This window comes from Bos javanicus, chromosome 23 (genome assembly GCF_032452875.1).
Source record: "Bos javanicus breed banteng chromosome 23, ARS-OSU_banteng_1.0, whole genome shotgun sequence".
Lineage (NCBI taxonomy): Eukaryota > Metazoa > Chordata > Mammalia > Artiodactyla > Bovidae > Bos > Bos javanicus.
The window spans coordinates 33600317-33628140 of NC_083890.1; the positions used below are offsets into that span (position 1 = coordinate 33600317).

At 40.4% G+C, this 27824-nt stretch overlaps 2 protein-coding genes and 1 non-coding gene across 5 annotated transcripts in view; 2 read left to right on the top strand and 1 right to left on the bottom strand.

Moving 5' to 3' along the window:
- The window catches only part of GPLD1 (glycosylphosphatidylinositol specific phospholipase D1), a 51743-nt gene extending 47752 nt beyond the window's left edge, over positions 1-3991 (top strand). For both annotated transcript variants that reach the window (XM_061398711.1, XM_061398712.1), the window contains 3 exons: positions 1041-1067; positions 1165-1215; positions 3883-3991. In XM_061398711.1, coding sequence (XP_061254695.1) covers positions 1041-1067; positions 1165-1215; positions 3883-3969 — 165 coding nt within the window. In that variant the 3' untranslated portion in view covers positions 3970-3991. The remainder of the gene's footprint in view (positions 1-1040; positions 1068-1164; positions 1216-3882) is intronic.
- Positions 3992-6248: 2257 nt separating this feature from the next.
- MRS2 (magnesium transporter MRS2) overlaps positions 6249-27824 on the bottom strand; it is a 38877-nt gene continuing 17301 nt past the window's right edge. The window contains exons 8-11 of one of the 2 annotated variants that reach the window (XM_061398718.1): positions 19232-19384; positions 18861-18978; positions 9393-9506; positions 6249-8868 (exon numbers count right to left, since the gene is read on the bottom strand). In XM_061398718.1, coding sequence (XP_061254702.1) covers positions 8758-8868; positions 9393-9506; positions 18861-18978; positions 19232-19384 — 496 coding nt within the window. In that variant the 3' untranslated portion in view covers positions 6249-8757. The remainder of the gene's footprint in view (positions 8869-9392; positions 9507-18860; positions 18979-19231; positions 19385-27824) is intronic. The other variant, XM_061398719.1, reaches the window with a different exon arrangement.
- Positions 15215-15325, top strand: LOC133237112 (U6 spliceosomal RNA). Its single transcript, XR_009733142.1, has one exon. It is a non-coding gene; the product is annotated as a U6 spliceosomal RNA (small nuclear RNA).

Below are 27824 nucleotides of genomic sequence, written 5' to 3' on the forward strand. Positions count from 1 at the left end.
ATGTACAATGGCAACCCACTCCAGTACTCTTGCCTGGAAAATTCCATGGATGGAGGAGCCTGGTAGGCTGCAGTCCATGGGGTCACTAAGAGTCGGAAACGACTGAGCGACTTCATTTTCACGCATTGGAGAAGGAAATGACAACCCACTCCAGTGTTCTTGCCTGGAGAATCCCAGGGACAGGGAAGCCTGGTGGGCTGCCGTCTATGGGGTCGCACAGAGTTGGACGCGACTGAAGCGACTTAGTAGCAGCATTGTGCATTTACTCTCTGTGCCTGGGCTTCCCAGGTGGCACTAGTGGTAAAGAATTTGCCTGCCAATGCATGAGATGTGGGTTTGATCCCTGGATCATGGCAACCCACTCCAGTATTCTTGCCTGGAGAATCCCATGGACTGGCAGGCTACAGTCAAAGAATTGGGCAGGACTGAAGAAGTGCCTAGCACTATGCCTAGCGCTTTATATAAACATATAAAATCTAATTCACATCAAAGTTATTAACTTGGCATTTTGTTCATTATAAAGAAGCTGAAGATCAGAGAAGGAAGTTGTTACAGGTCACACTGCTAGGAAACGGTAGAACAGGGACTTGAACCAAGAGCTGATTCTGAAGCACACCCTTAAACTGTTACACCGTGTCTGTGTGTATATATTAATGGCTATGATCCTATTGTACATGATTTTGTATACAATTTTATAACTTTATCTTGTTCTACCTATCAATGTAATAAGTCTTCTATGCTTTCTATATTCTTACACAATATATCTACCAGATACCTAGCAGTTTATCTGTAGATAAACCATTTAAGTGACTACTGTTAGTCACTTAGTCTATTTCAAATTTTTGCTGTTATAGTAAGATAAATATTCACATAAACATATTTATACATCTATTTTTCTGAGCTAAATTCCTGTAAGAATTTCTGGTGACAAAGGGCTTCTCTAAGATGTAGAAATTTGAGTGAGTATAATTAAAACCGGTTAAAGAAAAAATCCGTGAACAGCAATAACATTGTCTCCCTTTCTTACCACTCTCTTTCAGGCCCAATATGTACTAATTTCTCCTGAAGTAAGTATCTTCTAAAAGAAAAAAAATGCCCTTTCCCAAGTTGATAAAATCATATGGTATGTTTTCAAAGGCCATTAACAGACCGTGTGTTTCACAGGCAGGCTCAAGGTTTGGGAGCTCTGTGATCACTGTGAGGTCGAAGGAAAAGGTAAGTGCCAAGACTGTACAGCTTTGGTGTTTATGAGTTTGTTCTAAGGTTGGGATTTGAGAGCGCTCTCATTTTGCATGTATTTTAGATTTCATTTGAAAAACAGGGACTCACAAAAAAGAAAACACACAATCCCATAATTTTTTGGTGAAAGGTTCTCCTCACTACCCCTCCAATTTCATCCTCTACAATAGGGGTTGGCAAATTACAGCCTGTTGGCCAACTCTAGCTGGCTGCCTGTTTTTGTGTAATCTACAAACTAAAAATGATTGACATGTTTAAATGATTGGAAGAAATGAGAATATTTTGTGACACAAGATATTTATAAGAATTCAAACTGCAGTGTCTCTAACAAGCTTTACTGGAATATAGATAGCCACGTTCATTCTTTTCTCTTCCTCTGCTGCTTGTTCAGTTGCTCAGTCGTGTCCGACTCTTTGTGACCCCATGGACTGCAGTTACCTCTGATACTCCATCACAACTGCAGCTGACTGATGTCCCACAAGGCCTAAATTATCCTGGTCCTTCACTGTTAAAAGTCTGCCAACCCTTGCCATAATGCCTAAGCACTGTCAATATATTTTGGTTCTTTAGGAATGAACCAAATACATACTAACAATATATTTGTTATGTATTTGTTTCTTTTTGTATGACTTTAGAATAATTGTGCAAATATCTCTGCTGGCTAGATTTCTGGAAGACAACTAGGTCAAAGGATATGCACACTTTGAATTTTAATAGCCATGACACATTTAAAGGATTTTATCTGAAAACATACAGCTAAACCACTGATTTCACTCATTTATTTAAGGACATGACATTGTACAGATCTGTGCTAGGCTACGAGAGAGAAAGAGACCAAGTGTCTGCTCTTGAGGAAAATTAAGATTTATTTTATTTAACATGTGGGAAGTTAAATGGCAAACAAGTATAGTAATACATGCTAACTGGAAGTGTGAACTGTGCTATGAAAGGCTAGGGAAGCTGTCAGATTTTTGAGTACAGAACTAGGTCTGCAGGGCTTGGTAGGCGCTGTGGCTTGGACTTGAAGGCACTGTGGTGAAACTGCCCTCTACTGGCCAACAGTGCAAGTAGCCCTTTAACTCATTTATAGGCAAGCTTAACCACAACAAAAAGAGAGATGGATTATAAGCTTATGGGGGGCTTCTCAAAAGACATGATCATAAGAATATCATAAATTTGGTTTGCATTTTAAATTTTATTCACTTTCCAAGAATCAGACGTTACTAAGAACCCATGAACTGTATACAAATAATGAACCATTGTTTATACCAACTGAAGGGGGTCGTGTAGATAATTTGATTCCTTTCTGTTTAACACTGCAAATTCATCTCCCTAATTACAGTTCATGAGTCAGTATTAAAATTACTCCACTTTCCCAACACATACCTGAGGCTGGGGGCCCTGAAGAACTCTCTTGAGTGTGAAGATAAATCAAAGGTTATGTTTTAAAAATGGACACAACCTGAGGATGATGAATGGATGGCCTCTTACCAAGACATGAGTAAAAGTTACGATTTTGAAGACTCCTCTCTTCCTTTCTCTGTGTGAGCATTAAGTAACCAACTAGAATTAGGAGGACCGCTTACTTCTGTGGTATTGCCACCAGGTCTCTGGAACCGCCTGTGGGGCTGCCTTCAGCCAGCCTGCCAGCCCTGGTGGAACAGTGTTGTAGACAAAGAAACCTGAGACATGCCCCCTGCCCCCCAGGTGCTTAGAATCCAAGTGGAAAAATGAAACATGCCCATGAGCCCATCCAGGCCCATTTATGATGACCCAAATCCCACGGCAGTCAGAGATCAGTGGAAATTGGCTGGGGGAGTCGGGGAAGGCCTTGCAGCGCCCCTGGGGCCTGAGTGGATCTGGAAATCAGAGGAGGCTGACTGGGCAGAGAGAGGGCAAGAGCAGGGGAAGATTTGATTTTAGGAATGAAGATGGTTTAACCAGGAAAACAGGAGGCAGCTTGTGGCCAAACTACAGATGTATCCAGTAAATGAGCAATTCCACAAGGAAGAGTTTACAGCTTTGTTCTTCCCCTCTTAATTGACACTGTGGTATTTAAAAAGATACACGCAAAGGGTTATGCATAGTACCTGACACATCTGGATTCCATTGGGAGGTTTCAAAATTAAGTCAGTGAAAAACTTCACAGGTTTGGTCACACCCTGCTGTACCCGTCAGTCAGTCTGATCAGCCACACCTCACCTATCAGCCATGGTCCAGAAATACTCTTGGTAGTTCCAAAACTAAAATCCACTTCCAAAAATGTTTAAAAACTTGTATAAGCTTTGAAGGCAACTTTGAAAGCAGCAGGGGCAGAGGTGGTGTGAACACACTGACAAAGCCAGATTACTCCAGATATGCTGTCTACACTGCACCAAGCTAGCATGCTGAATAGACACACACAGACGTCCTTTTCTCTTGTGTACCTGAGAAGGAATTAGCAAGAACTTCCTCAGCTATGGTTTTCTGAACCTACAGAGCTGAGAGAGGGTATTTAAACCCAGGGAAAAAGGCATTTAAGCTCAAGCCCTTGTCTGGCCAATGTCTAGCTTGCTTTTTCTAGCTCAGAGCATAACATGATGCCTGGACTACAGCAGGAACATGACACAGGTTGGAATGAATCCTGTTTTGTGTCTCCTACAGAATCAAGTCATCATTGCTGCTGGAAGGAGTTCTCTGGGAGCCCGACTCTCTGGGGTGCTTCATATCTATAGGCTCGGCCAAGATTAAAGGTTTCACTCCATTTTCCTCACCTGTCCCCCTCTCTCATGCTGAGTCATCTTCCGGGTGAGCATTCTGGGGGACAAAGTGGCGTATCCAGGGGAGCCCTGGTAGCCCTACGACAGGTGGGGGCTCCTGGGGTGGAGACACACACAGTCTGGCTGCCAACAGGCCACAGAAGTGGTGACAGCACCCGAAGCACGTGGAACAGTGGACGCTCTGGTTAGCCATGTCCCTTTGCAAAACTTGTTTCCTGTGCACCTGAACTTAATTCCTAACTGGCTTCCTGTGCTCAGACCTGCTGCAAAACCCGTTTCCTCTTCCACTTGAGCACCTGTGTCTTTCTGATGCCTATAGCACAATTCTTGCTAAAAATGTCCTCTTAAAACTGGTGACCCATTCCAATCAAAGTGAAACAGAAAGCACAATAAACAGGAAAAAAGCATGAGGAGAGAACGAGGAGACAATATGGGGGGTGAGGCATAACCTCACAACTCCAAAATCATGTTGTAAATGATGTGGTCCTTTCTTAGGAGGACTATTGTATTTTCAGTGTTTCATACAGTGAAGGGCAAATATAAAGAGTAAAACATCACCTGACTGTGCCCTCAGATGCTTTTGGAGAAATGATTGTTCCAACAGCCGATGCACCTAGTGATCTTCTGCATATCTGAAGTCATCTCAGGAAGCCTCAGGCAGCGCGAGGCTGCCACAGGCCTCACCAACAGAACCAGAACAGGAAGGAGAGAGACCCGTCTTGAGCTGAAGGTGACTGTGTGGGACCAAAAGGCGTGAGGCAGGCTTGGCCTCCCTACTTCCGGGGCTGGTCTCAGTGGGCAGGTCTCATCTGCCAGGCCCGGACGGTGGCACGTTTAGGGGGAAGGAACGGACCACAGGATTTCAGCTTCACTAAAAATCTGCGGGCACTGTTATCCGTAAACTGTAACTAGTTGATTCTCTATCAGGGTAGAATCTCTTTTCTTCTGACACTAATGAAATGATTCTAAAACCAGGAAAAAATTAAAATGACCAGAGCCCTTCTCTTAGCTTCTCTTGGGGCAGTAAAGAGACTGGTCAAAGGACACAGGGTTTCGGCTGAAGAGTTAAGTTGAATTCGAAATCAAAGGAAAAACCAGTAGAATTACAACTGTGAGGATATAGTGAATGTGTATATAGGAGAAGAGCATAACCAGGCTCACACCTAGACGGGACCTCTGGCTCACTCCCAGGACCATCTCATCTTTCTGAAAGAGGTATACTAGCCGCATGGTTCCCTACGGCGCAGCACAAAGCACAGAAACACCACTTGCTTTTCGGTTAATAACTATTGGCTGCTCAACCTGTTTGAATAATTGTTTTTATTAAAGTTTATTTTTAGGGGACCAGAAACGCCTTACTCATATTCCCTTATTCTGAGTGAAGACCAAGCTGATGATGCTGCATTTCAGTAAAGGCATGCTCTTGTACTGCGTCTCTTCATTTAGAAGGATGCGTACCTTCATTGGGCTGCTAAACAAAGTATTACGCTTTACTAAATGATCGGGCCAGTGTTTAAACATGACTGTTCTTTACCTGAGGAGTTATATTTTTCTTAATGCCTAAACATAACAGCAACCAGCAAGAGGAGACGGTTAAAATTTACTAAGTTAGAAGCAGATCTTCATATAGGATATTTAACCATGCTAACCTGTATCAAGAAATTATATAAATTGTATCCTACTGCATATATGGAAAATATGTAAAAACCTGGCATACAGAAAAAAAAATCTAATATCCAACAGACTAATGTATTATCTTAACAGGTGGATTAAGTTTCCATTCTACACTAAATTAATTCTAAGCACTGGTCTGACTTCAGGTCAGTTGCTCAGTCGGGTCCAACTCATTGTGACCCCATGGACTGTGCCACGTCAGGCCTCCCTGTCCATCACCAACTCCTGGAGTTTACTCAAACTCATGTCCATTGAGTCAGTGATGCCATCCAACCATCTCATCCTCTGTTGTCCCCTTCTCCTCCTGCCCTCAATCTCTCCCAGCATCAGGGTCTTTTCAAATGAGTCAGCTCTTTGCATCAGGTGGCCAAAGTATTGGAGTTTCAGCATCAGTCCTTCCAATGAACACCCAGGATTGATCTCCTTTAGGATGGACTGGTTGGATCTCCTTGCAGTCCAAGGGACTCTCAAGAGTCTTCTCCAACACCACAGTTCAAAAGCATCAATTGACGCTTTTGAATTGATTCTGACATACTTAATACTTTATAGGGTTTAAATCTCTCAGGAACACAAATCTGAACTTATACAACAATTTAATTCAAAATTACCTTTATGATATCAGAACACATTTACATATTTGCAATTTTTGTCTATTACCTGTATATGCAAAGACTGTCTTGTCTTACAGGCTTCAAGACTGGAATTGATTTATGCCTTTGTATCACAGAGCTAGAGAGATTTGAAGTGAGTTTGGGAATAAATTCAGGTCTCTGAATTCCCTATTCCATGCTCCAAGTACATAACTATTACCAAAGTAATGACAGTAAATCCTGAATTTAAAGTGAGTTTAATATTTAATATTAATTTTCCAAAACATAAAGCTGTGTACAAATCTTGGAATAACTCACCAAAATATACGGCTTTTTAATGATTATATACTGGTTATCAGTCTATCAAGAGTAAAGCAAGTATTAATAGTATCTTAAAATGACACTTATTTTTGCTACACTTTCTTAGAGGTCTTACAATGACATGTTAAGAATATCATTCCCTGTACATGTTAAAGAGGATACGACTGCCTGCTTACTCATAACTGAATATTTCGTATTCTTTCACCTTATTTACAAATAATTTATATACTCTGTCTATTTAAATTCAATATTTAAAACTGAACTTTTTTCTTTTTGGCACAGGCTGTTTTATTATTTGATAGATAGCAGGCTGCTTCTTACATTAAAGAGCTATCACCAAAGCAGAGGCAGCAGACATCTAGAAATTAACTTGATTGAACCATGTTCAAGAACTTTATAAACCATTAGTACCTTCCCTACATCAGACTTATGAGGTAGTTGCCCTTACTTCCCCTTTTACTGATGAGACACTGACTCAAAATTATTTTAGCTAAGCCCTCAAATGATGATACTTAGCTAAGTAACATCAGAAAGAAAAGACCAAAATTCTATCCTGTACCTGACCTTAAACCAAATCACATTTTGCCTCTTGGACTTCCAAGTTTTCATCACAGTTCAGTAATATTTATTAATATTACCTATTTTACAGTGATAACCTGAAGATCAAAAACAGCATAGTACTCTGAGGTATACCAAAGAAGAGTGCCCTGTGAAATATAAACATTGTCAAAGATACTTTATCTTAAAAATCAAACAGATCCATGATGGCATTTACATTCCACAGCCAAACCATAAAGCACGTGCCAAGACAAGCCCAGCAGGTTTCATGCTGTTCTAATGTCCTTTCTTAACCACACATGGAAATGGGAAACTTCATTTGTCTCTTTCAGATCAGCAACTGGAAAAAGCATTTTAATTCATTTTTACCCACCTGGCAAATGGACTCTATTGACTAATTTTGTAGTGTAAGAGCTGCTTTAGACTCTAGAATTGTCTATGTATGTTGCTTTTGGAGACAAATGTAACTAATATTCTACTGTAACTTTTTAACCTCCAGAAAATATAAAAAACATAGAAGATATCAGGTAGCATAGGTGCTTGAGACCTAAAAATATTAGCCATTTGTTTTAAACTCAACTCTGTGAAAACAAAAAGGTAACACAATTTAAAAATTTATCTACCCTCTTGTTTTAGGAAGCCCATCAGTCAGCCTCTTGGGTGTAGCCAAACAGCTGAAAAATGTGTAGCCTAGTTAATCCTGCTACACATTTTCCATTTTTGGTGTTACATGTCTGTTCTAAAAACCAAGGAATGATCAAAACAGCTATAAAACAGTAACAGAATGGAAATACTTTCAACTATTTCCAAAGGCTTGCAAAGAAAAATAGTTTCATAGGTTGAGGAAGTAAAATTCTGAATAATTGCAATCTATACAAAGCTGATATTAATGTCTCATTTTCTTTTTGTATTCCTTATATAAAAATAGGGGCAGGGACTTCCTTGGCAGTTAAGAGGTTGAAATACCACACTTCCACTGCAGGGGGCATGGAAACTATGTTCCCATGGGAACTAGTTCCCCCTGGTCAGGGAACTAAGAGCCTGCATGCAGCCAAAGAATAGAAGAAGGAAAAAAAAAAAAAAAAGGTGGGGGTGGGGCACAAACATAAGAAAATACAGTTATGTCAAAGACTGATTTAAAGTTTGTTCTAAGGTTAATATATATTATGCTGGCTTTTTAGTCACCTGAGAGTCAGGAAATTCACAAGAACATGATTCCTTACAGTAAGAACTGTGGTTACCTAATCTCACAACTACGGGTTTGGCAAGTTTCCAGGCTTCATTTGGCATGAGGCTGCAGTTTTGTTAACATGTATAAATTAAATAAAATCAATACCACAATCTAATCCTGGATTAAGTTAATCTCTCCATGTCTTACATCTATAAAAACAGCCTTTTAAGTTTGTAGGAAATAGAATTCTGGCCTTTTACAAAGCAAGCACGACAATACAGTTAAGTTCTAGTACTATGGCTGCCATAATATTTTTATCATCAGACATTATAATTTAAGTGTCAGTGATTTTCTTTCAAGTCTCTGACTCCATAAAATAATAAAAAGATACTAGAATTTCCCTGTAACTACCATAAAAAAAAGTTCAGTTTCCATCAGGTTATTCCTAACGATTTGTTAGGATACCCCTGCTTGATCCAAGTCCATCCGGCCTGAAGCTGTGTTTCATTTCCAGCCTTCTGTCGGCCTGCAGTGTCTTCTTAGGTAAAGAGGCCATCTAAATAAAAGCAGAAAAAATTCATAATTTTAGTTGTGTGGGTTTAAAAGAAAAACCACCAATAAAAACAATACATTAACCACTAAATGAGGGAAGGACTGCCAGCCATGTATCAATGTCTTGAGTACTTGCTCCAGGGGTATAAACTACAAGTAGAAGGCTATGAAAAAGAGAGAAACTGTATCTTTTCCTAACATGATAAATACTGTCTACATTTCAATTTTGATCATGACAAACCTGTACCGGAATTACTAACACCTGTCTAAATGTACAGTGCCTGTCACAGCGTTCCACCATAAACTTCTAACTTACTCCGCCACTGCTTTCCACATAACATCTAATTCTCCTTTTAACTACATGAAGCAGGAGGCACTGACTTAAGTGGGAAAGCTGGGCAAGGCTTAAAGACATTAAAAAACCTGCTCAGTGTCTCAAAGCCTGTGACAACTTAAACCCAGGCCACAGGACTTCGTGCTGGGGACTGCAGCCCGTCTGCGTACTGCGCTGAGTCTGACCCTTCATACCAGAGGAGGCAGGGGAGCTTCCAGCTGTCGTCCGAGGAATGACAGCAAGCGCCTCCAGATGAGGCCGCTTCCCATAAACATAATTCCTGTGATCAGCCAGAACACTCGATGGTCCTAGAAGAGAACACAGTCAATTTCAACCACAAAGGCTAGGTTCCTTCGTGATAAAACTTCCCGAACTTGTCACTGCCCGAGTTTAAAAGGAATTTTCAAACTTTGTGCTGTTCTTTCCTATAGGAACTAAGAACAAGTGCCCTAACAGCAGTCAGACCAAGAGTCAGAACATAAACTCGAAGGAAAACATGATTTAAGAGTTATTTTATGATCATCAATGAACCAATGTAACTGCTTTTACTCTGTTTCCATCCAGTCTTTGTTTACATTCACAGATTTTAATATATAGGACATACAACTTGAAATTTCTGCTTATGGCCACCCTTGCTAAACTGTGAGGTATCCTGGCCTTACAGCCACCTCAAGAGTATTTTAAATTTTCAAGGAAAACACAAGTGTCATCTGTGCAACACGGTGACAACTGCTACTCTTAAACTGTTTTTCATAAAAGAAACTCTTAGGTAACACGACAGAAACTCTAATATAATAAAAGGAACTTTTGGCCTGGGATGCTGTAAAACAACTGTTGTTGCTATTCAGTCACGTCCAACTCTCCAGCAACCCCATGGACTGTAGCCCACCAGGCTCCTCTGTCCATAGGATTTCCCAGGCAAGAATACTGGAGTGGGTTGCCATTTCCTTCTCCAGGGGATCTTCCAACCCACGGATCAAACCTGCGTCTCCGACACTGGCAGGCGGATTTTTTTTACCACTGAGCCACCAGGGAAGCCCCAAACACTAAAAGCATCATGAACCAAGAAAGTTTGGAAACCTCAAAGTTATAGTAAACATTTTCCCTGTCATTTTCTTTCTTTGTGGCCATGCAACATGGCTTGTAGGATCTTAGTTTCTCTGCCCAGATCTTGAACCGGGTCCTGGGCAGTGGAAGCTCAGAGTTCTAACCACTGGACTGCCAGGGAATTCCCATGTCATTTTCAAAATTGTATTTTTTGCAGTGCAGGGCTTTCAAGTTCATGTGTGAATATACAGAATCACAGAATTTAATCTCTCACATGTTAGGAGCCTAAGCAATAGAAATGCCATTATTTATTATCAACAATGGCTTGGTCTCCAATGATTGGGAGCCCAATTTCCTCCAAGATAGCCATTGCATAAATGACCAATAACCACTGATGGAAATTCAAGCCATATATGATGCAGAAATCTGCTTCCTTTTAACATGAAGTTAGATGTTAGACATCATTTATCAAGAAGACAAGTGCTAATGTCAGTTAACTGCCTGGATGAATACATTTCCAGTTATTCTAAAAAAAGACCCTAATTTATTAAGTAAAAATTATGTTTAAATAAGATTTAGCATACCCAGATTACTGTTCTTTCCTGTAGACTGGTTCTGTAATGCTCTATAAATGAAGCCTGGGATTGCTAAAATATGATGAACTTGAGAGGTAAGCAAGTTAAAAATTCCATGTGTCATTAAAATATACACAGAGCAGAGTGTGAGACCTCTAGGAAATTAAGGGAGGGGAATGTGTCTGAAAGTTGGATTTTCAATGCCCGCCCCCCGCTTTGGGTATTCCCTATAGTATTACGGCATGCATAAGTACCTGTGTTTTGAGCTCTTCATCTCCACCATCTAGCCTATCTACTCCTTAGAAATAAGACACCTACAGCATCCTGGTATGCCAAAGGCTACTAAAAAAGCCCTAAACTGATGGGGACATGTCAAAAGTACTTAGAAAATGGTATGAAAGGAACAATTTGAATATCAAGATAAATAATGAGGGCAGTGTGACAGATTGTAACTCATTGATTAAATAAGATCCCATGAGTCCATACTGACACAAATGAATAAATAATTGGGAGAGAAGGAAGGCTCAATCTGACGAAGAACAAAAGTAGCAAGAATGATGGAATTAGCAATGACCATTGATAATCATCCCTGTAGTATCTGATTCAGGCATGAAGCATTTTTTGGATCAACAGCAGATACTAAAACTAGAGGGTGCAAATTATTAAAGAAATGCACATCAAAACTACAATTAGATGCCATCCTGCACTGGTCAGATTGGCCACATTAAAAAATGTACAATTAACAAATGCTGGAAAAGGTGTGGAGAAAAGGGAACCCTCCTACACTGCTGGAGGAGTGTAAGTTGGTGCAGCCTCTATGGAAATCAGGAGGGCAGTTCCTTAAAAACCTAAAAGCAGAACTGCCATATGATCCAGAAATCCCACTCCGTGGCATATATCCAGAGAAAACCATAATTCAAAAAGACACATGCACCCCAGTGTTCACTGCAGCACTACTCATGACAGCCCCAAGACACGAGAACAAGCCAAGTATCCACGGACCCATGACTGGATACAGATGTGGCGCCTACATACAGTGGAGTACTACTCAGCCACAAAAGGAATGAAATAACACCACTTGCAGCAACACGGATGGACCCAGAGATTATCACACTAAGTCAGAAAGAAAAAGACATATGATGTCACTGATATGTGGAATCTAACACGTGTACACCCATGGCGGATTCATGTTGATGTATGGCAAAACCAATGCAATACTGTAAAGTAATTAACCTCTAATTAAAAAAATAAATTTAAATAAAAAAATAATAAATAAAATATGACACAAATGCACCTGTCTACAAAACAGACATACAGAACAGGCTTGCGCTCGCCAGGGGCTTGGGGGAGACTGGAGTGGAGTTTGGGGTTAGCAGATGTAAACTATTATATACAGAATGGATAACAAGGTTCTACTGTACAGCACAGAAAACTGCATTCAATATCCCATTACAAACCACAATGGAAAAGAACATTAAAAAATGTATTATATGTATAACTGAATCGCTTTGCTGTACAGCAGAAATTAACACAATCAACTATATTTAATTAAAAAAAAAAAAACTAGAGGGTGCAAATTTGATGAATGGCAGGGTTCTTAGAATACACTTAATTCCACAGAGAAAGTAACTTCATAGGACAGAAAATCAGCAGACACCACCTTAACCAAATGATCAGAGTTAGTATCACCAGTAATGAGACAAACTGACACCAAGGTCTCCTGATGGGATTCAATGTGAAGAACACTGACAAAAACGTGTCACAACCAGACTCTAGTAACGAAGAGTAATCAAGAGCCAAACAACTGACCTACATTCTTTGTGAGCATCAAGGCCATGAAAGACAGTCAGAAAAACTGGCCTAGGTTAAAGGAACCTAAGGAGACACAATGACTATTAATACACGCAACACACCATTTAAGATTTTCTATGAGGTAAACGGCTCTACTGTGCTAAGTGGTGAAACCTGACCAGGGTCCACAGATCAGAAAAACAGTGTTGTTTCAATGCTGTTTTCTGATTTTCACAAGTGAGCTGTGGTTATGTAAGAGAATGTCAGTGTTTTTAGAAAATATATACTGAAATATCTAGACATCAGGAGTTTCATATTTGTTGTTTATTCTCAAATGATTTAGGAAAAAGTATATATATACTGACAGAATGATAAATATGATAAAATGTTGCTGTTTCAAGAATCTGGGTAAAGGCTGTATGGGAATTCTTTTACTATTCTTGAAATAGTTTGATATTATCTTAAACAAGAAACTATCAGAAAGGAATTTCTAAAAATTCTTTAAAAAAATTAACAACAACAACAGGCATTTAGAAAAAAACATTAGAACGCGTATAAGATGGAGTTAGCCTGCAGAAAGAGTGCATGTACATAAACAGAATGACTTGGGAGAAGGAAAGGAACTTGTACAGAGTTACACACTCACGAGCTGGGAAACTGGCAAAGGTCTTCGGAAGGACCTTCTGAGGATGTCCAGGGCTGGTTTATGTTGCACAAGATAGTTTGGTAACTACTGGACTTTTTACTAGATTTGGGCTTAAAAGCCTCTAAGAGATTCCTATCATACCTAGTATAAGCCTAAACCCTTACCAAGCTCCAAATCAACATGCTCTCCCTCTTCTGTCCTTCTGACCTCTCACTACCACTTTCCTCCACTTGACACCCCTCCTCTGACCACTCTGGCCTTCCTGCTGCTCCTTCAACAAGCTCAGTGCACCCTTGCCTCAGTCTTCACATGTGTGGTTCCCTCTGCTTAGACCACCTTTTCTCCCAGGTCTTTCCATGTTCTCTTTTCATTCAGGCTCTGCTCTAGGGTCACCTTCACAGAAAGACCTTCCTCAACCACGCCATCTCTACAATGCCCCTTGTCTCTCCTCCTGCTAACAGTCTCTCTCCCTCTACCTAGCTTTAATTTTCTTTATGCAGTCACTTAGTCATGTTTGACTCTCTGCAACCGCATGGACTGTAGCACTCCAGGCCTCCCTGTCCATCACCAACTCCTGGAGCTTGCTCAAACTCATGTCCATTGAGTCGGTGATGCCATCCAACCATCTCATCCTCTGTTGTCCCCTTCTTCTCCTGCCTTCACTCTTTTCCAGCATCAGGGTCTTTTCCAAAGAGTCAGTTCTTTGCATCAGATGGCCAAAGTATTGGCCAAAGCATCAGTCCTTCCAATGAATATTCAGGACTGATTTCCTTTAGAAAATTTTCTTTATGGTACTTATCGCCTAACCTACCATGAATCTGTTTCTTCTCTCTCCCCCACTGAAACAGACTCCATAAGGGCAGGGATTCACTGCTACACCCCCACAGCTAAAAGCAGTGTTTAGTGTGTAATAGGCACCAAACACCGTATCTGTAAGATGAATGAATCAATGTACTGCATTTACTTTCCTTTCACATCTTATAAGGAGGTGACAAACACTGCTGCAGGGAGCTTATGACCTTTCTCAGGTGTGTGTGAGTGAAAGTTGTTCAGTAGTGTCCATGGAATTCTCCAGGCCAGAATACTGAAGTTGGTAGCCGTTCCCTTCTCCAGGGGATCTTCCCAACCCAGGGATCAAACCCAGGTCTCCTGCACTGCAGGCAGATTCTTTACCACTTGAGCCACCTATGATCTTTTGCAGACAAGCAATTCCAAGTCTGAGGATCATGGCAAAGGGAAGTGTAGGATTATTTTGGCATAAATAACTAGAAGAGTAATTTTACTCAGGTGGGTTGGGGGTGTGGTCAGTGAAGAGTCTCCTTGGAAATAACACAACAGTTGAAACCTGGGAGACAAATAGACATTAACTAGGCAAAAAAAAGGGGGGGTCCCTGGTGGCTCAGTGGTACAGAATCCTCCTGCCAACGTGGAAGATGCAAGTTCAATCCCTGGGTCAGGAAGATCCCCTGGAGAAGGAAATGGCAATCCACACCAGTATTCTTGTCTGGGAAATTCCATGGACAGAGGAGCCTGGTGGGCTACAATCCATAGGGTTGCAAATGACTTAGCAACTACAGACCAGACCAGGCAAAAAAAGGTGGGACGTAAGAAGAGATGTGTGGAAGCAGTGTAAGAATACTGATGAATCAACGGACAGTGAGGACAAGATGGCTGCAGACAAGATGGGGATGTGGGCACAGCAGGCCAGGAAAAGCCTTACCGGCCAGGGAGTTTGGATTTCTATCTTAAGGAGAATCAACACCACCCCCCTACACCCAAATAGTTTTACACAGAAGAGTGACCATTAGAACTGCTTCTTTTAAAGACCACTTTTTAAAAGGGACCACTTTAAAACAGACATAGAGCACACACCTGTTAATCAGGACACAAAATTTAGCACCAGAGTGTGCCTGCTGAACGCAAATGCAAATTCATTTCTAAAGAAATCTCACAGTAGGTGCTCACTTTAGCACCACATATACTAAAAGTGGAACAATACAGAGAAGATTAGCATGGCCCCTGTACAAGGATGACATACATGCAACTTCGCGAAGCATTCCATATTTTTCTAAAACAGAAATGTAGACCAACGGAACAAGAGAGAAAGCCCAGAAATAAACCCATGCCCCTATGGGTACCTTATTTTTGACAAAGGAGGCAAGAATATACAATGGGGCAAAGATAGCCTCTTTAATAAATGGTGTTGGGAAAACTTGACAGCTACATGGAAAAGAATGAAATTAGAACACTTCCTAACACCATACACAAAGATAAACTCAAAATGGAGTAAAGACCTAAATGTAAGACCAGAAACTATAAAACTCTTAGAGGAAAACATAGGCAGAACACTCTATGACATAAATCAAAGCAAGATCCTCTATGACCCACCTTCTAGAGTAACGGAAATAAAAACAAAAACAAGTGGGACCTGATAAAACTTTAAAGCTTTGGCACAGCAAAGGAAGCTATAAGCAAGGTGAAAAGACAACCCTCAGAACGGGAGAAAATAACAGCAAATGAAACAACTGACAAAGGATTAATTTCCAAAACATACAAGCAGCTCATACAACTCAATATCAGAAAAACAAACAACCCAATCAAAAAGTGGGAAAAAGACCTAAACAGACATTTCTCCAGATGACATACAGATGGCTAACAAACACATGAAAAGATGCTCAACATCGCTCATTGTTAGAGAAATGCAAATCAAAACTACAATGAGATCACCTCACACCAGTCAAAATGGCCATCATCAAAAAGTCTACAAACAACAAATGCTGAAGAAGGTGTGGAGAAAAGGGAACGCTCTTGCACTATTCGGGGGAATGTAAATTGATACAGCCACTATGGAAGACGGTATGGAGATTCCTTAAAAATCTAGGAATAAAACTACGATATGACCCAGCAATCCCACTCCTAGGCATATATCCTGAGGAAACCAAAATTGAACAAGACACATGTACCCCAATGTTCACTGCAGCACTATTTACAATAGCTAGAACGTGAAAGCAACCTAGATGTCCACTGACAGATAAATGGATAAAGAAGTTGTGGTACATATACACAATGGAATATTACTCAGCCATAAAAAGGAATGCATATGAGTCAGTTCTGATGAGGTGGATGAACCTAGAACCTATTATACGGAGTGAATTAAGTCAGAAATATAAATACCGTATTCTAAAGCATATGTATGGAATCCAGAAAAATGTTACTGAAGAATTTATTTACAGGGCAACAACAGAGAAACAGACATAAAGAATAGACTGATGGACATGGGGAGGGGGAGGAGAGGATGAGATGTATGGAGAGAGTAACATGGAAACTTATATTACCATATGCAAAATAGATAGCCAATGGGAATTAGCTGTATGTCTCAGGAAACTCAAACAGGGGCTCTGTATCGAACTAGAGGGGTGGGATGGGGAGGGAGGTTCAAAAGGGAGGGAATATATGTATACTCATGGCTGATTCATGTGGAGGTTTGACAGAAAACAACAAAATTCTGTAAAGCAATTAACCTTCAATTAAAAAAAGAAAAAAAAAAAAAATCTCACAGTAGGACATCTTCTGAAAGTACAGGCTACAAGGACATGAAAACTCTGCCAGTCAGTGTTAAATATGGAGCAAAGTGAAGGATGCAAATCTTGGAGTCTAAATCCTAGTTTTGTTGTTTCCTAGCTCTGTGCTCTTGGGCAAATTATATTTTCTGAGCCTCAGTTTTTCTACCTATTAAAAAAAGCAGGGAAGGAGAAGGAAATGGCAACCCACTCCAGTATTCTTGCTTGGGAAATCCTATGGACAGAGGAGTCTGGTGGTCTACAGTCCATGGGGTTGCAAAGAGTCAGACATGACTGAGCGACTGAGCACACACACAATGGAAACAAACCATGGCCAGGCAAAGGAGTTCAGGCCACTTGATGAAAGACCTTGGGAGCAGGAGGTCTCCATGTTGGTTCGTTCTCCCAGCTGTGGGGCTTCCCGCTGACTCCTCCACTGGTGTCTAAAGACTGAGTCCCTCCCAGCAGCAGAGGGAAGACCCTGGGGTAGGGGGTGGGCAGAACAGGGAGTAGAGCTCTGTGTCCAGGCTGAGGGTGCTCAGGGTTCCCTCTGGGGCTGCAGCCACTAGACACAATTGGGCAATAGGGCTGGAAGGAGAACCTTGAGGGGCTAAACGATCCTGGAAACCTCAGATTCTCTCTCTGTGTGTGGCCACCCAGCAGGGCTCTGCTTGGCTGGTCGATGAAATTTATGCTAGTGATGGAAACTCGGTGCCTTTGTGTTTCTAGTATAAAAGTTAATGAATAAATCAAGTTCTTTTCATTTTCCATTTAAATTGCTGGCCCTGACCAGTAAAGACTGTCCTTGTTGCCAAATGGCATCATTCAGGAACCCTCCCCGCCCCCGCATTGAGCCCACGAGCTGTGACTCACTGATGCACAATGAATTTCCCATTAGTTCCTTTTGAAAAGGGAAAATGGGTTTGATATGTTTGTCTGTTTTTCCAAATATGTCTTAGGACCTTAAACATGTACATACTAATTTATAGGAACAGGATAATGTCAAAAATGATTATCTGCGATCTTCATTTATCCTACTTAGTGTGAATGTTTATGAGTTTCTCTGCAGAAATGTTATATGTGGTTATGAGATGCTGTGCGGGGAGTGTTAGTAATATCAGGCACAGGTGCTGCAGTAATATACAAAACTCTAAATTGAGAAATTCTGAATTCTGCGCTCATCTGCCCCAATGGTGTCAGATAAGGGATAATGGATCCTGTTTCTCAAGGCAAATATATATGTAATACATATATTTAGGGCTAAATTGAGAATTACTGATAGAGGGTATAAATTCATAGTCACATAGTGTTTTTGACAAATAAAAATTATAAATATTCAGGAAAAAAAAAAAAAGCAGGGAAAATACATTCATTTTCAGACTTTTGATGACTGAATCAAAGCATGCAACTGCATGGCACATTGCCTGACATATAAGTTAAAAAAAAAATCCCTCATTAACACTGCCTCACAGTATAATACTATTGTCAAATCTCTCCCATGTGTAGTTATCTGTTATAAGAAACATAAGGTAGTCCTAAACTGCCCTATGTGACAGTTTCCTGAATCCCAGCACAGGCTCTGGTTTGTTCAAACCTAGGCCATTCTACATTACAGGGTCTAACAATACTGTTTGAATTTCAAATGATTTACAGTACATATTTTATCCCAATAAGCAACTATAGAGGTTAGAACTTTCTTTTTAAAATCCATTAAAGTAGTCCAGGGGTTAAGAATCCACTGTGCAATGCAGGGGACGTGGGTTCAATCCCTGGTCCAGGAACTAAGATCCCACATGACTTGGAGCAACTAAGCCTGTGTGTCTCAGTTACTGAGCTGATGCGCTCTGGAGCCTCCAAGTCAGATCTACAGAGTCCATGCACTACAATGGAAGATCCAGCATGCAAAAATGAAGATTTCGAGTGCCACAGCTAAAAACTGACCGAGTAAAGTAAATAATGAAAACAAAACAAAATCCATGAAAAAGAAATGATCTTCAAAACATTAAAAACCATCCCTAGATTATTGAAATAATACATTCTCACCTCCTCAAGGGAAGATTCCAAATTCATTCCGAAAGCAACTCCCATTAGCCCAAAGAGTGAAAGGGAGAAGGTTCCCATGGTCAACTGTAGGTTCAACCTCATCATCACATTACGGTGGCTGGGGAGGAGAACAACTGCTTAGATCAGAAGGGCCCACCAACCGAGCACCACAAATTCACTATTAAAGATCACAGGGGCTAAACGTACACCTTAAAAAGACACTCCCGTGTAGTAGTTATAAATGATAATGATGGGATAAATGGGATAATTCTTTCCAAAATGGAAAAACAAAGCCAGCCTTAAACACTTTATACTGTGCAATAACTACTTTATTAAAAAAACATGGATAGTTTTCTATGACACCCTCTTACCTGTCCAGATTGATGAATATGATACTCTGTGAATCATCGATCAGTGCCCTGAGTTCCCGAGCTGCGTTGGAAAGATCCTCAGCTAATCGGTAGTAGTTTTCCAACAGCAACTCCATCTCCTCTGCATGGTCAATCCCAGCGCTGCTCTTTTCACTTTAATTAAAAGAGTTCACATGACTAACATGCCCTCAATACATGTGTTAAACATTTAGTACCACAAAGCTTCCTGAGTCAGTATACAATATTCAGTTATCCTCGGCTCCTTGTGGCTCCTGGGTGGAAGATTGGCCCCAGGGTGGCCAGCGGCAGCAGAGAGGCCAGGGAGCCCTCTGCTCCTGGGCGCCCTCCAATATCGATTGGCTCCAGGCTTCCCTGGACCCCCTTCCCAGCAACTCCAGGGGCCTTTGCCCAGGTCCCCAGGCGGTATGCTGACCAACACCCAGCAGCCAGTAAAGGTTTACACACTCAAGAGGACCAGCAGTGGGACAACCAGGGCGCCAGGCTACGTGAACAGATGGAGGGCATGTCCTTGCTAGTCAGGACCTGACAAAACATGGTCCACTGGAGAAGGGAACGGCACACCACTTTAGTATTCATGCAGTGAGAATCCTAAGAACAGTATAAAAAGGCAAAAAGATATGACATTGAAAGATGAGCCCGCCCAGGGCAGAAGGTGTCTAATATGCCACTGGGGAAGAGCAGAGACTTAGCTCCAGAAAGAATGAAGAGGCTGAGACAAAGCGGAAATGATGCCCATTTGTGTCTGGTGGTGTAAATAATGTCTGATGCTATAAAGAACAATATTGCACAGGAACCTGGAATGTTAGGTTCATGAATCATGGTAAATTGGATACGGCCAAACAGGGGATGGCAAAAATGAACAACGACATTTTAGCAATCAGTGAACTAAAATGGACGGGAAAGGGTAAACTTAATTCAGATGGTCCTAGATTACAAAATGAAGCTGGGCAAAGGCTAACAGTTTTGCCAAGAGAATGAACTGGTCATAGCAAACACCCTCCTCCAACAACACAAGAGATGACTCAACACATGGACATCACCAGATGGTCAATACTGAAATCAGAATGATTTATTCTTTGCAGCCAAAGATGAAGAAACTATACAGTCAGCAAAAACAAGACCTGGAATTGACTACGGCTCAGATAATCAGCTAAGGCTCAAACTGAAGTAGGGAAAACCACTATGCCATTCAGGTATGACCTAAATCAAATCCCTTACGATTATACAGTGGAAGTGACGAATAGATTCAAGGGATTAGATCTGGTAGACAGTGCCTGAAAAACTATGGACAAAGAAAGGTTCGTGAATCTATACAGGACCTAGTGACCAAAACCATCCCCAAGAAAAATGCAAGAAGGCGTAGTGGTTTCTGAGAAGGCCTTACAAATAGCTGAGAAAAGAAAAGAAGCAAAAGAAAAAGGAGAAACGGAAAGATATACCCAACTGAATGCAGAGTTCTAAAGAGTATCAAGGAGAGACAGAAAGCCTTCTTAAGTGAACAATGCAAAGAAATAGAGGAAAACAAAAGAATGGGAAAGACTACGAGATTTCTTCAAGAAAATTAGAGATAGAACACTGCATGCAAAGATGGGCACAATAAAGCACAGAAATGGAAAGGACCCAACAGAAGCAGCATTGATTAAGAAGAGATAGCAACAAAACACAGAAGAACTATATAAAAAAGATCTTACAACCCAGATAACCATGATGGTGTGTGGTCACTCACCTGAGCCAGACATGCTGGAGTGTGAAGTCAAGTAGGCCTTAGGAAGCATTACTACAAAGCTACTGGAGGTGATGGAATTCCAAGTGAACTCTCTCAAATCCTAAAAGATGATGCTGTTAAAGTGCTGCACTCAATATGCCAGCAAATCTGGAAAACTCAGTAGTGGCCACAGAACTGGAAAAGGTCAGCTTTCATTTCAATGCCAAAGAATGTTCAAATTACAATACAACTGCACTCATTTCACATGCTAGCATGATTATGTTCAAAATCCTCCAAGCTACCCTTCAACAGTATGTGAACCAAGAACTTTCATATAGATTTAGAAAAGGTAAAGAACCAGAGATCAAATTGCCAACATCCGTTGGATCACAGAAAAAGTAAGAGAATTCCAGAAAAACATCTACTTCTGCTTCACTGACTACGCTAAAGCCTTTGACTGTGTGAATCACAACAAACTGTGGGAAATTCTTAAAGAGAATGGGAATGTCAGATCACCTTACCTGCCTCCTGAGAAATCTGTATGCAGCTCAAGAAGCAACAGTTAGAAATAGACATGGAACAACAGACTGGTTCCAAATTGTGAAAGGAGAACATCAAGGCTGTATTACGGTCATCTGCTTATTTAACTTTTAGGCAGAGTACATCATGTGAAATGCAGGGCTGGAAGAATCATAAGCAAGAATCAAGATTGCTGGGAGAAATACCAACAACCACAGATATGCAGATGATAGCACTTTAAAGGTAGAAAGTGAAGAGGAACTAAAGAGTCTCTCGATGAAAGTGAAACAGGAGAGTGAAAAAGTTGGTTTACAACTCAATGTTCAAAAAACAAAGATCACGGCATTCGGTCTCATCACTTCATAACAAACAGATGAGAAAATGGAAACAGTGACAGATTTTCTTTTCTTGGGCTCCACAATCACTGTGGATGGTGACTGCAGTCTGAAATTAAAAGACGTTTGCTCCTTGGAGGAAAAGCTATGACAAACCTAGACAGTGTATTAAAAAGTAGAAACATCACTTTACTGACAAAACTCTGAACAGTCAAAGCTATAGTTTCTCCAGTAGTCATGTGTGGATGTGAGAGTTGGACCATAAAGAAGGCGGAGTGCTAAAGAATTGACACTTTTGAAATGTGGTCTTGGAGAAGACTCTTGAGAGTCCCTTGGACTGCAAGGAGATCAAACCAATTGTAAATGAAATCAACCCTGAATATTCATTGGAAGGACTGATACTGAAGCTGAAGCTCCAATCCTCTGGCCACCTGATGCGAAGACCTGATTCACTGGAAAAGACCCTGATGCTGGGAAAGATTGAGGGCAAAAGGAGAAGGGGTGACAGAGAATGGGATGGTTGGATGGCATCACCAACTGGATGGACATGGGTGTGAGTGAACTCAGGCAGATAGTGAAGGACAGGGAAGCCTGGCATGCTGCAGTTCATGGGGTGACAACAGAGTCAGACACAACTTGGTGAGTGAACAGCAACAGTAATTCAGGTATCACACACAAAAAAGTAGCCTCTGCCTTTTCTATTACTGTGATTGAGGCCAGTCTGAGTGGCTTTGCTAACTGATCCTAAACATGGCACAGATAAGTTAAGGACACGAGTTTATCCCTACACAGGCTTTACTGTATTCCACATCCCTGAACCCAGGGACACTCATGCAAATACACACACTACCATTTACAGGAAAATCCAGACATGTGAATGCTGACAAATTACTGCAAAGTCCAGATCACTATCAGGTAAAACACAACCAAAAAGTAAAAACAAACATAATGAGCATGTCCTTTCCAAGGTAAATGTAAAGTATCACTTCCATAGAGGAAGAAAACTGGTTCTGAAAAATGTAAATACAGTCAAAACAGCTCAAGACAGCAGAGGAGTGGTATGTGGCTCTCACGTTCTCCCACAAATACATCAAGATACATCCACCTGGGACAATTCTTGCGGAACATCTACTGAACACCGCAGATCTCAGACTTCCAAAACGGTAAGAAAACCTTCACATAACTGGGTAGGACAAAAGAAAAAGGGAAAAAGATAAAGAGAAGGGAACTGGATGGGACTGCTCCTGGGAGGGAACAGTGAAAAAGAAAAGGTTTTCATCCCTGGGGAAGGCACCTCACTGGTGGAGAGATCAGCTGGGATGGGGGAGAGGCAGGTGGGGAGCCTTGGAAGAGAGCGCAGCAACAGGTTTGTGGAGGGCAAAGTGGAAAGACCCGCATAGTCGGTTGGTATGGGTGCTTGGCACTCCCCAGACTCAGATGTTCCTTCGATGGGACAAGTGGAGGCTGGGTGTTGAGGCTCAGGTGTCATCATGAAAATTACCCAATCAAAGCAGTAGACAGAAAGCCAGACTGGAAAAAAAAAAAAAGCAATATAAGAGACCAATGGGATAACAGAATAAAGTGTGCCAATCTACACATAAACGTGATTCCAGAAGGAGAAAAGGGGATTAAATATGTATTTGATGAAACTGTAGCTGGAAAAATGTGATGAAATTATAGCTGAAAACTATCCAAACCTAAAGAAGGAATCAGACATCCAGATACAGAAAGCACAGAGGGTTCCAAACAAGAAACAAATCCACACCAAGACATATTATAAAAACAGCAGAAGTTAGAGAGGATTCTAAAGGTAGCAAGAGAAAGACAGAGTTAATTACAAGGGAACTGCCAGAAGGCTATCAGTTGATTGCTCTACAGAAATGATGCAAGCCAGAAGGGAGTGGCAAACTATGTTCAAAGTTTAAAAAGGGAAAAATCTGCAACACGAAGTCCGCTACCCAGCAAGAATACCATTAAGGATGGGGAAATAAAGAATTTCTCAGATAAGCAAAAAATGAAGAATACAGCAATATGAAACCTATTTTAAAGAAATATTGAAAGGTCTTCTCTAAATAGAAAAGAAAGATACAGTAAAGAGGAACTCACAGTTGGAAAATAAATCACTTAAGTTAGCCAGTATAGAGGTCAAATAGGAAAAAAACCTATTTACGAAAGGAAGATAAACACAAGGAACAGTAAAAGGATAAACAAGACGTGATGTAAAAAAGGACATCAAAATCATAAAATGTGGGGAAGGAGAGTACGAAAATGTGGATTCTTATTTTTTAGAATGTGTGTGAGCCTAATATGACTATCAGCCTAAAGCAAGCAGATATAGGAAACGGTTAACATACCTGAAAAACAGGGTACCCACAAATCAAAAACATACAATAGTTTAAAAAAAAAACCAAAGAGAATACAAGGGTAAGAGAAAAGGAAATCATCAAACCACAAAAAGAAAACAGAGAAAGACAAAGGAACAAAAAGGAAACAGAATAGACTGGGAAAAAAGGTTTAAACTGGCAGTAAATATGTAAGTATCAATAACTACTTTGAATGTCAATGGACTGAACACTCAAATCAAAACAGAATGGCAAACTGGATAAACAAATAAGAGCCTACGATATGCTGCCTACAAGACAGCCACCTTAGGGCAAAGGACACACACAGATTCAGAGTGAGCGGAAGGAAAAACGTATTTCATGCAAATGGAAATGACAAGAAAACAGGAGTTACAATAATCTTACCAGACATATAGACATTAAAACAAAAGCCATAAAGGAAAAGAAGGAAAACATATAATGGTAAAAGGATCAATACAAGAAGAGGATTTTACACTTGTCAACATATATTGCCCCAAACACATAAAATACTAACAGCTAAAAAAGAAGAAACTGATAAGAAGACTTTATCACCCCATTCACATCAATGGGCAGATCCTCTAGACAGAAAAATCACTAAGGCAACAGAGATCCTAAATGATAAAACAGTTAAGACTTAACTGGTATTTTCAGGACATTATTTCCAAAACACCCAGAACACACACTCTTTTCAAGTGCACATGGAGCATTCTCTAGGGCTGACCACATACTAGGATACAAAACTAACCTCAACAACCCTAAGAGTAAAGAAATTATTTCAAGCATTTTTCCTCACAACAGGGCGAAGCTAGAAATCAACAAAAGGAAAAGAAATCCATATGTTACTACCCAACAGGTCAATGAGGAAATCAAAAAGGAAATTACACACCTCCCTCAAAAAACAAGAAAAAAAATCTCAAATTAACAACCTAACATACCACCTAAAAGAATCAGAAAAAAACAAAAAACAAAACCTTAAGTCAGTAGGAGGGAAATAATAAAGATCAGGAAGGAAATAAACGGAGATTAAAAAAAAAAAAGAAAAAACACCCCAACACCAGGCTTCCCTCATGGCTCAGTGGTAAAGAATCCAACTCCCACTGTAGGAGACACAACATGGGTTTGATCCTTGGTTTGGGAAGATCCTACATGCTTCAGAGCAACTAAACCCGCATGCCACAACTGTGCTCTAGAGCCCAGGAGCTGCAACTGCTGAAGTCCCGAGTGCCTGGGAGCCTGTGCTCCGAAATAGGAGAAGTCACTCCAATGAGAAGCCTGTGCACTGCTACTGGAGTAATCCCCACTTGCCAGAACCAGAGAAAGTCCATGCAACAATGAAGACCCAGCACAGCCCAAAATAAATAAAATTAAAAAAAAAAATTCAGTAAAATCAAGAACTGGGTCTTTGAAAGGATAAATAAAATTGACAAACCTCTGGCCAGTCTCACCAAGAAGAAAAAAGATAGAACCCAAATAAATTAGGAAATGAAAAAGGAGAAATTTCAACTGATACTGCAGAAATACAAAAAAACCCTTCAGAGAATACTATGAACAATTGTATGCCAACAAATTTGACAACTTAGAAGAAATGGACAACTTTCTAGAAAGATATAGTCCACCAAAACTAAATCAAGGAGACAAGATAATCTGAACAGACTGATCACTAGAAGTGAAATAGAATCTGTAATTTAAAAAAACAAACAAAAACTCCCTACAAACAAAAGTACAGGACCAGGTGGCTTTACAGGTGAATTCTTCCAAACGTACAAAGAACTTCTTAAACTCATCCTTGTTAAACTATTCTAAGACTGGAGAGGGGGGATCACTCCCAAAGACATTCTATCTAGTAATAGGAAAGTGTGTTAGTCACTCAGTCGTGTCTGATTCTGTGACACCATGCTCTGTCCGTGGAATTCTCCAGGCAAGAATACCGGAGTGGATTGCCATGAAGCCACCATCAATCACCTGATAACAAAACTAAACAAACACCACCAAAACAGAAAACCATAGGGCAAATACCTTCAATGAATATAGATATAAAAATTCTCAACAAAATATTAGCAAACTGAATCCAACAACATATAAAAAAGATCATGTACCAAAACCAAGAGGGATTTATCACAAATTCACAAGGATGCTTCAACATATGCAAAATCAATCAATCAGTGCTCAGTCAGTTACAACCCCATGGACTGTAGCTTGCTAGGCTCCTCTGTCCATGGGAATTCGCGGGGCAAGAATACTGGAGTGGGTTGTCATACCTTTCAAGGGATTTTCTCAGCCCAGGAATCAAACTTGAGTCTCTTACATCTTCTGCATTGGCAGGTGGGTTCTTTACCACTAGTGCTACCTGGGAGTCCCCAATGTAATACACCATGTAAATAAAAGTCAAAAACCGTATGATCGTCTCAACAGATACAGAAAAAGCATCTGACAAAATTCAATCCATTCATAATAAAAACACAGTAAAAGCCACTTATGACAAACCCAAAGCCAATATAATATTCAACAGTGAAAAGCTGAAAGTCTTCCCACTATATCTGGAATAAGAGAACAAGGAGGCCCACCCTTACTACTTCTATTCAATGTAGTAATGGAAGTCCTAACCATGGCAAGAAAAGGTATTCAAATTGGAAAGGAAGAGATAAAATTGTCATCATATGCAGAAGACATGAAAATGCATAGAAAACCTTAAGGACTGCAGGAAATAAACCTACTAGATCTATAAATGAATTTGGCAAAGTAGCAGAATATAAGATTAACATTTAGAAATCAGTTTTACACTAATGATGAAATACAGAAAAGGGAATGTTAAAATTAAAGAGGATTCAAAGAAATGGAAAGATATTCCATGCTCTTGGATTGAAAGAATATTGTTTAAATGGCAATACTACCCAAAGTAATATACAAATTTAATGAGATCCCTATCTAATTACCCATGACATTTTCACAGAATTAGAATAAATAATCCAAAAATTTATAGGGAACCATAAAAAGCCCAGAACTGCCAAAGCAATCCCGAGGAAACAGAAACAAAACAGGAGGCATAAACTCTCTCAGACCTCAGACAATACCAGGAAGCTACAGTAAAACAATGTGGTAACTGGTACAAAATGAAGACTAGAGATCAATGGAACAGAATAGAGAACCCAGAAACAAACCCACACACCTATCATCAATTAATCTTTGACAAAGGAGGCAAGAATATACAACGGGAAGAAGACAGTCTCTTCAGTAAGCAGTGCTGGGAAATTTGGACAGCTGCATGTAAGACAATGAAGTTAGAATACACCCTCACACCCTACACAAAAATAAACTCAAAATGGCTTAAAGACTTCAAACGTAAGACATGATATCATTAAACTGTAAGACAGCAAAAGCAAAACATAACCTGATGTTAATCATACCAGTATTTTTAGGTCAGTCTCCCAAGGCAACAGAAATATTGATAAAAAAGCGGTACCTAAGCAAACTTAGAAGCTTTGCACTGCAAAAGTGAAAGTGAAGTTGCTCAGTCGTGTCCGACTCTTTGTGACCCCACAGACTGTAGCCTACCAGGTTCCTTCTTCCATGGGATTCTCCAGGCAAGAGTACTGGAGTGGGTTGCCATTTCCTTCTCCAGGGGATCTTCCCACCCAGGGATTGAACCCGGG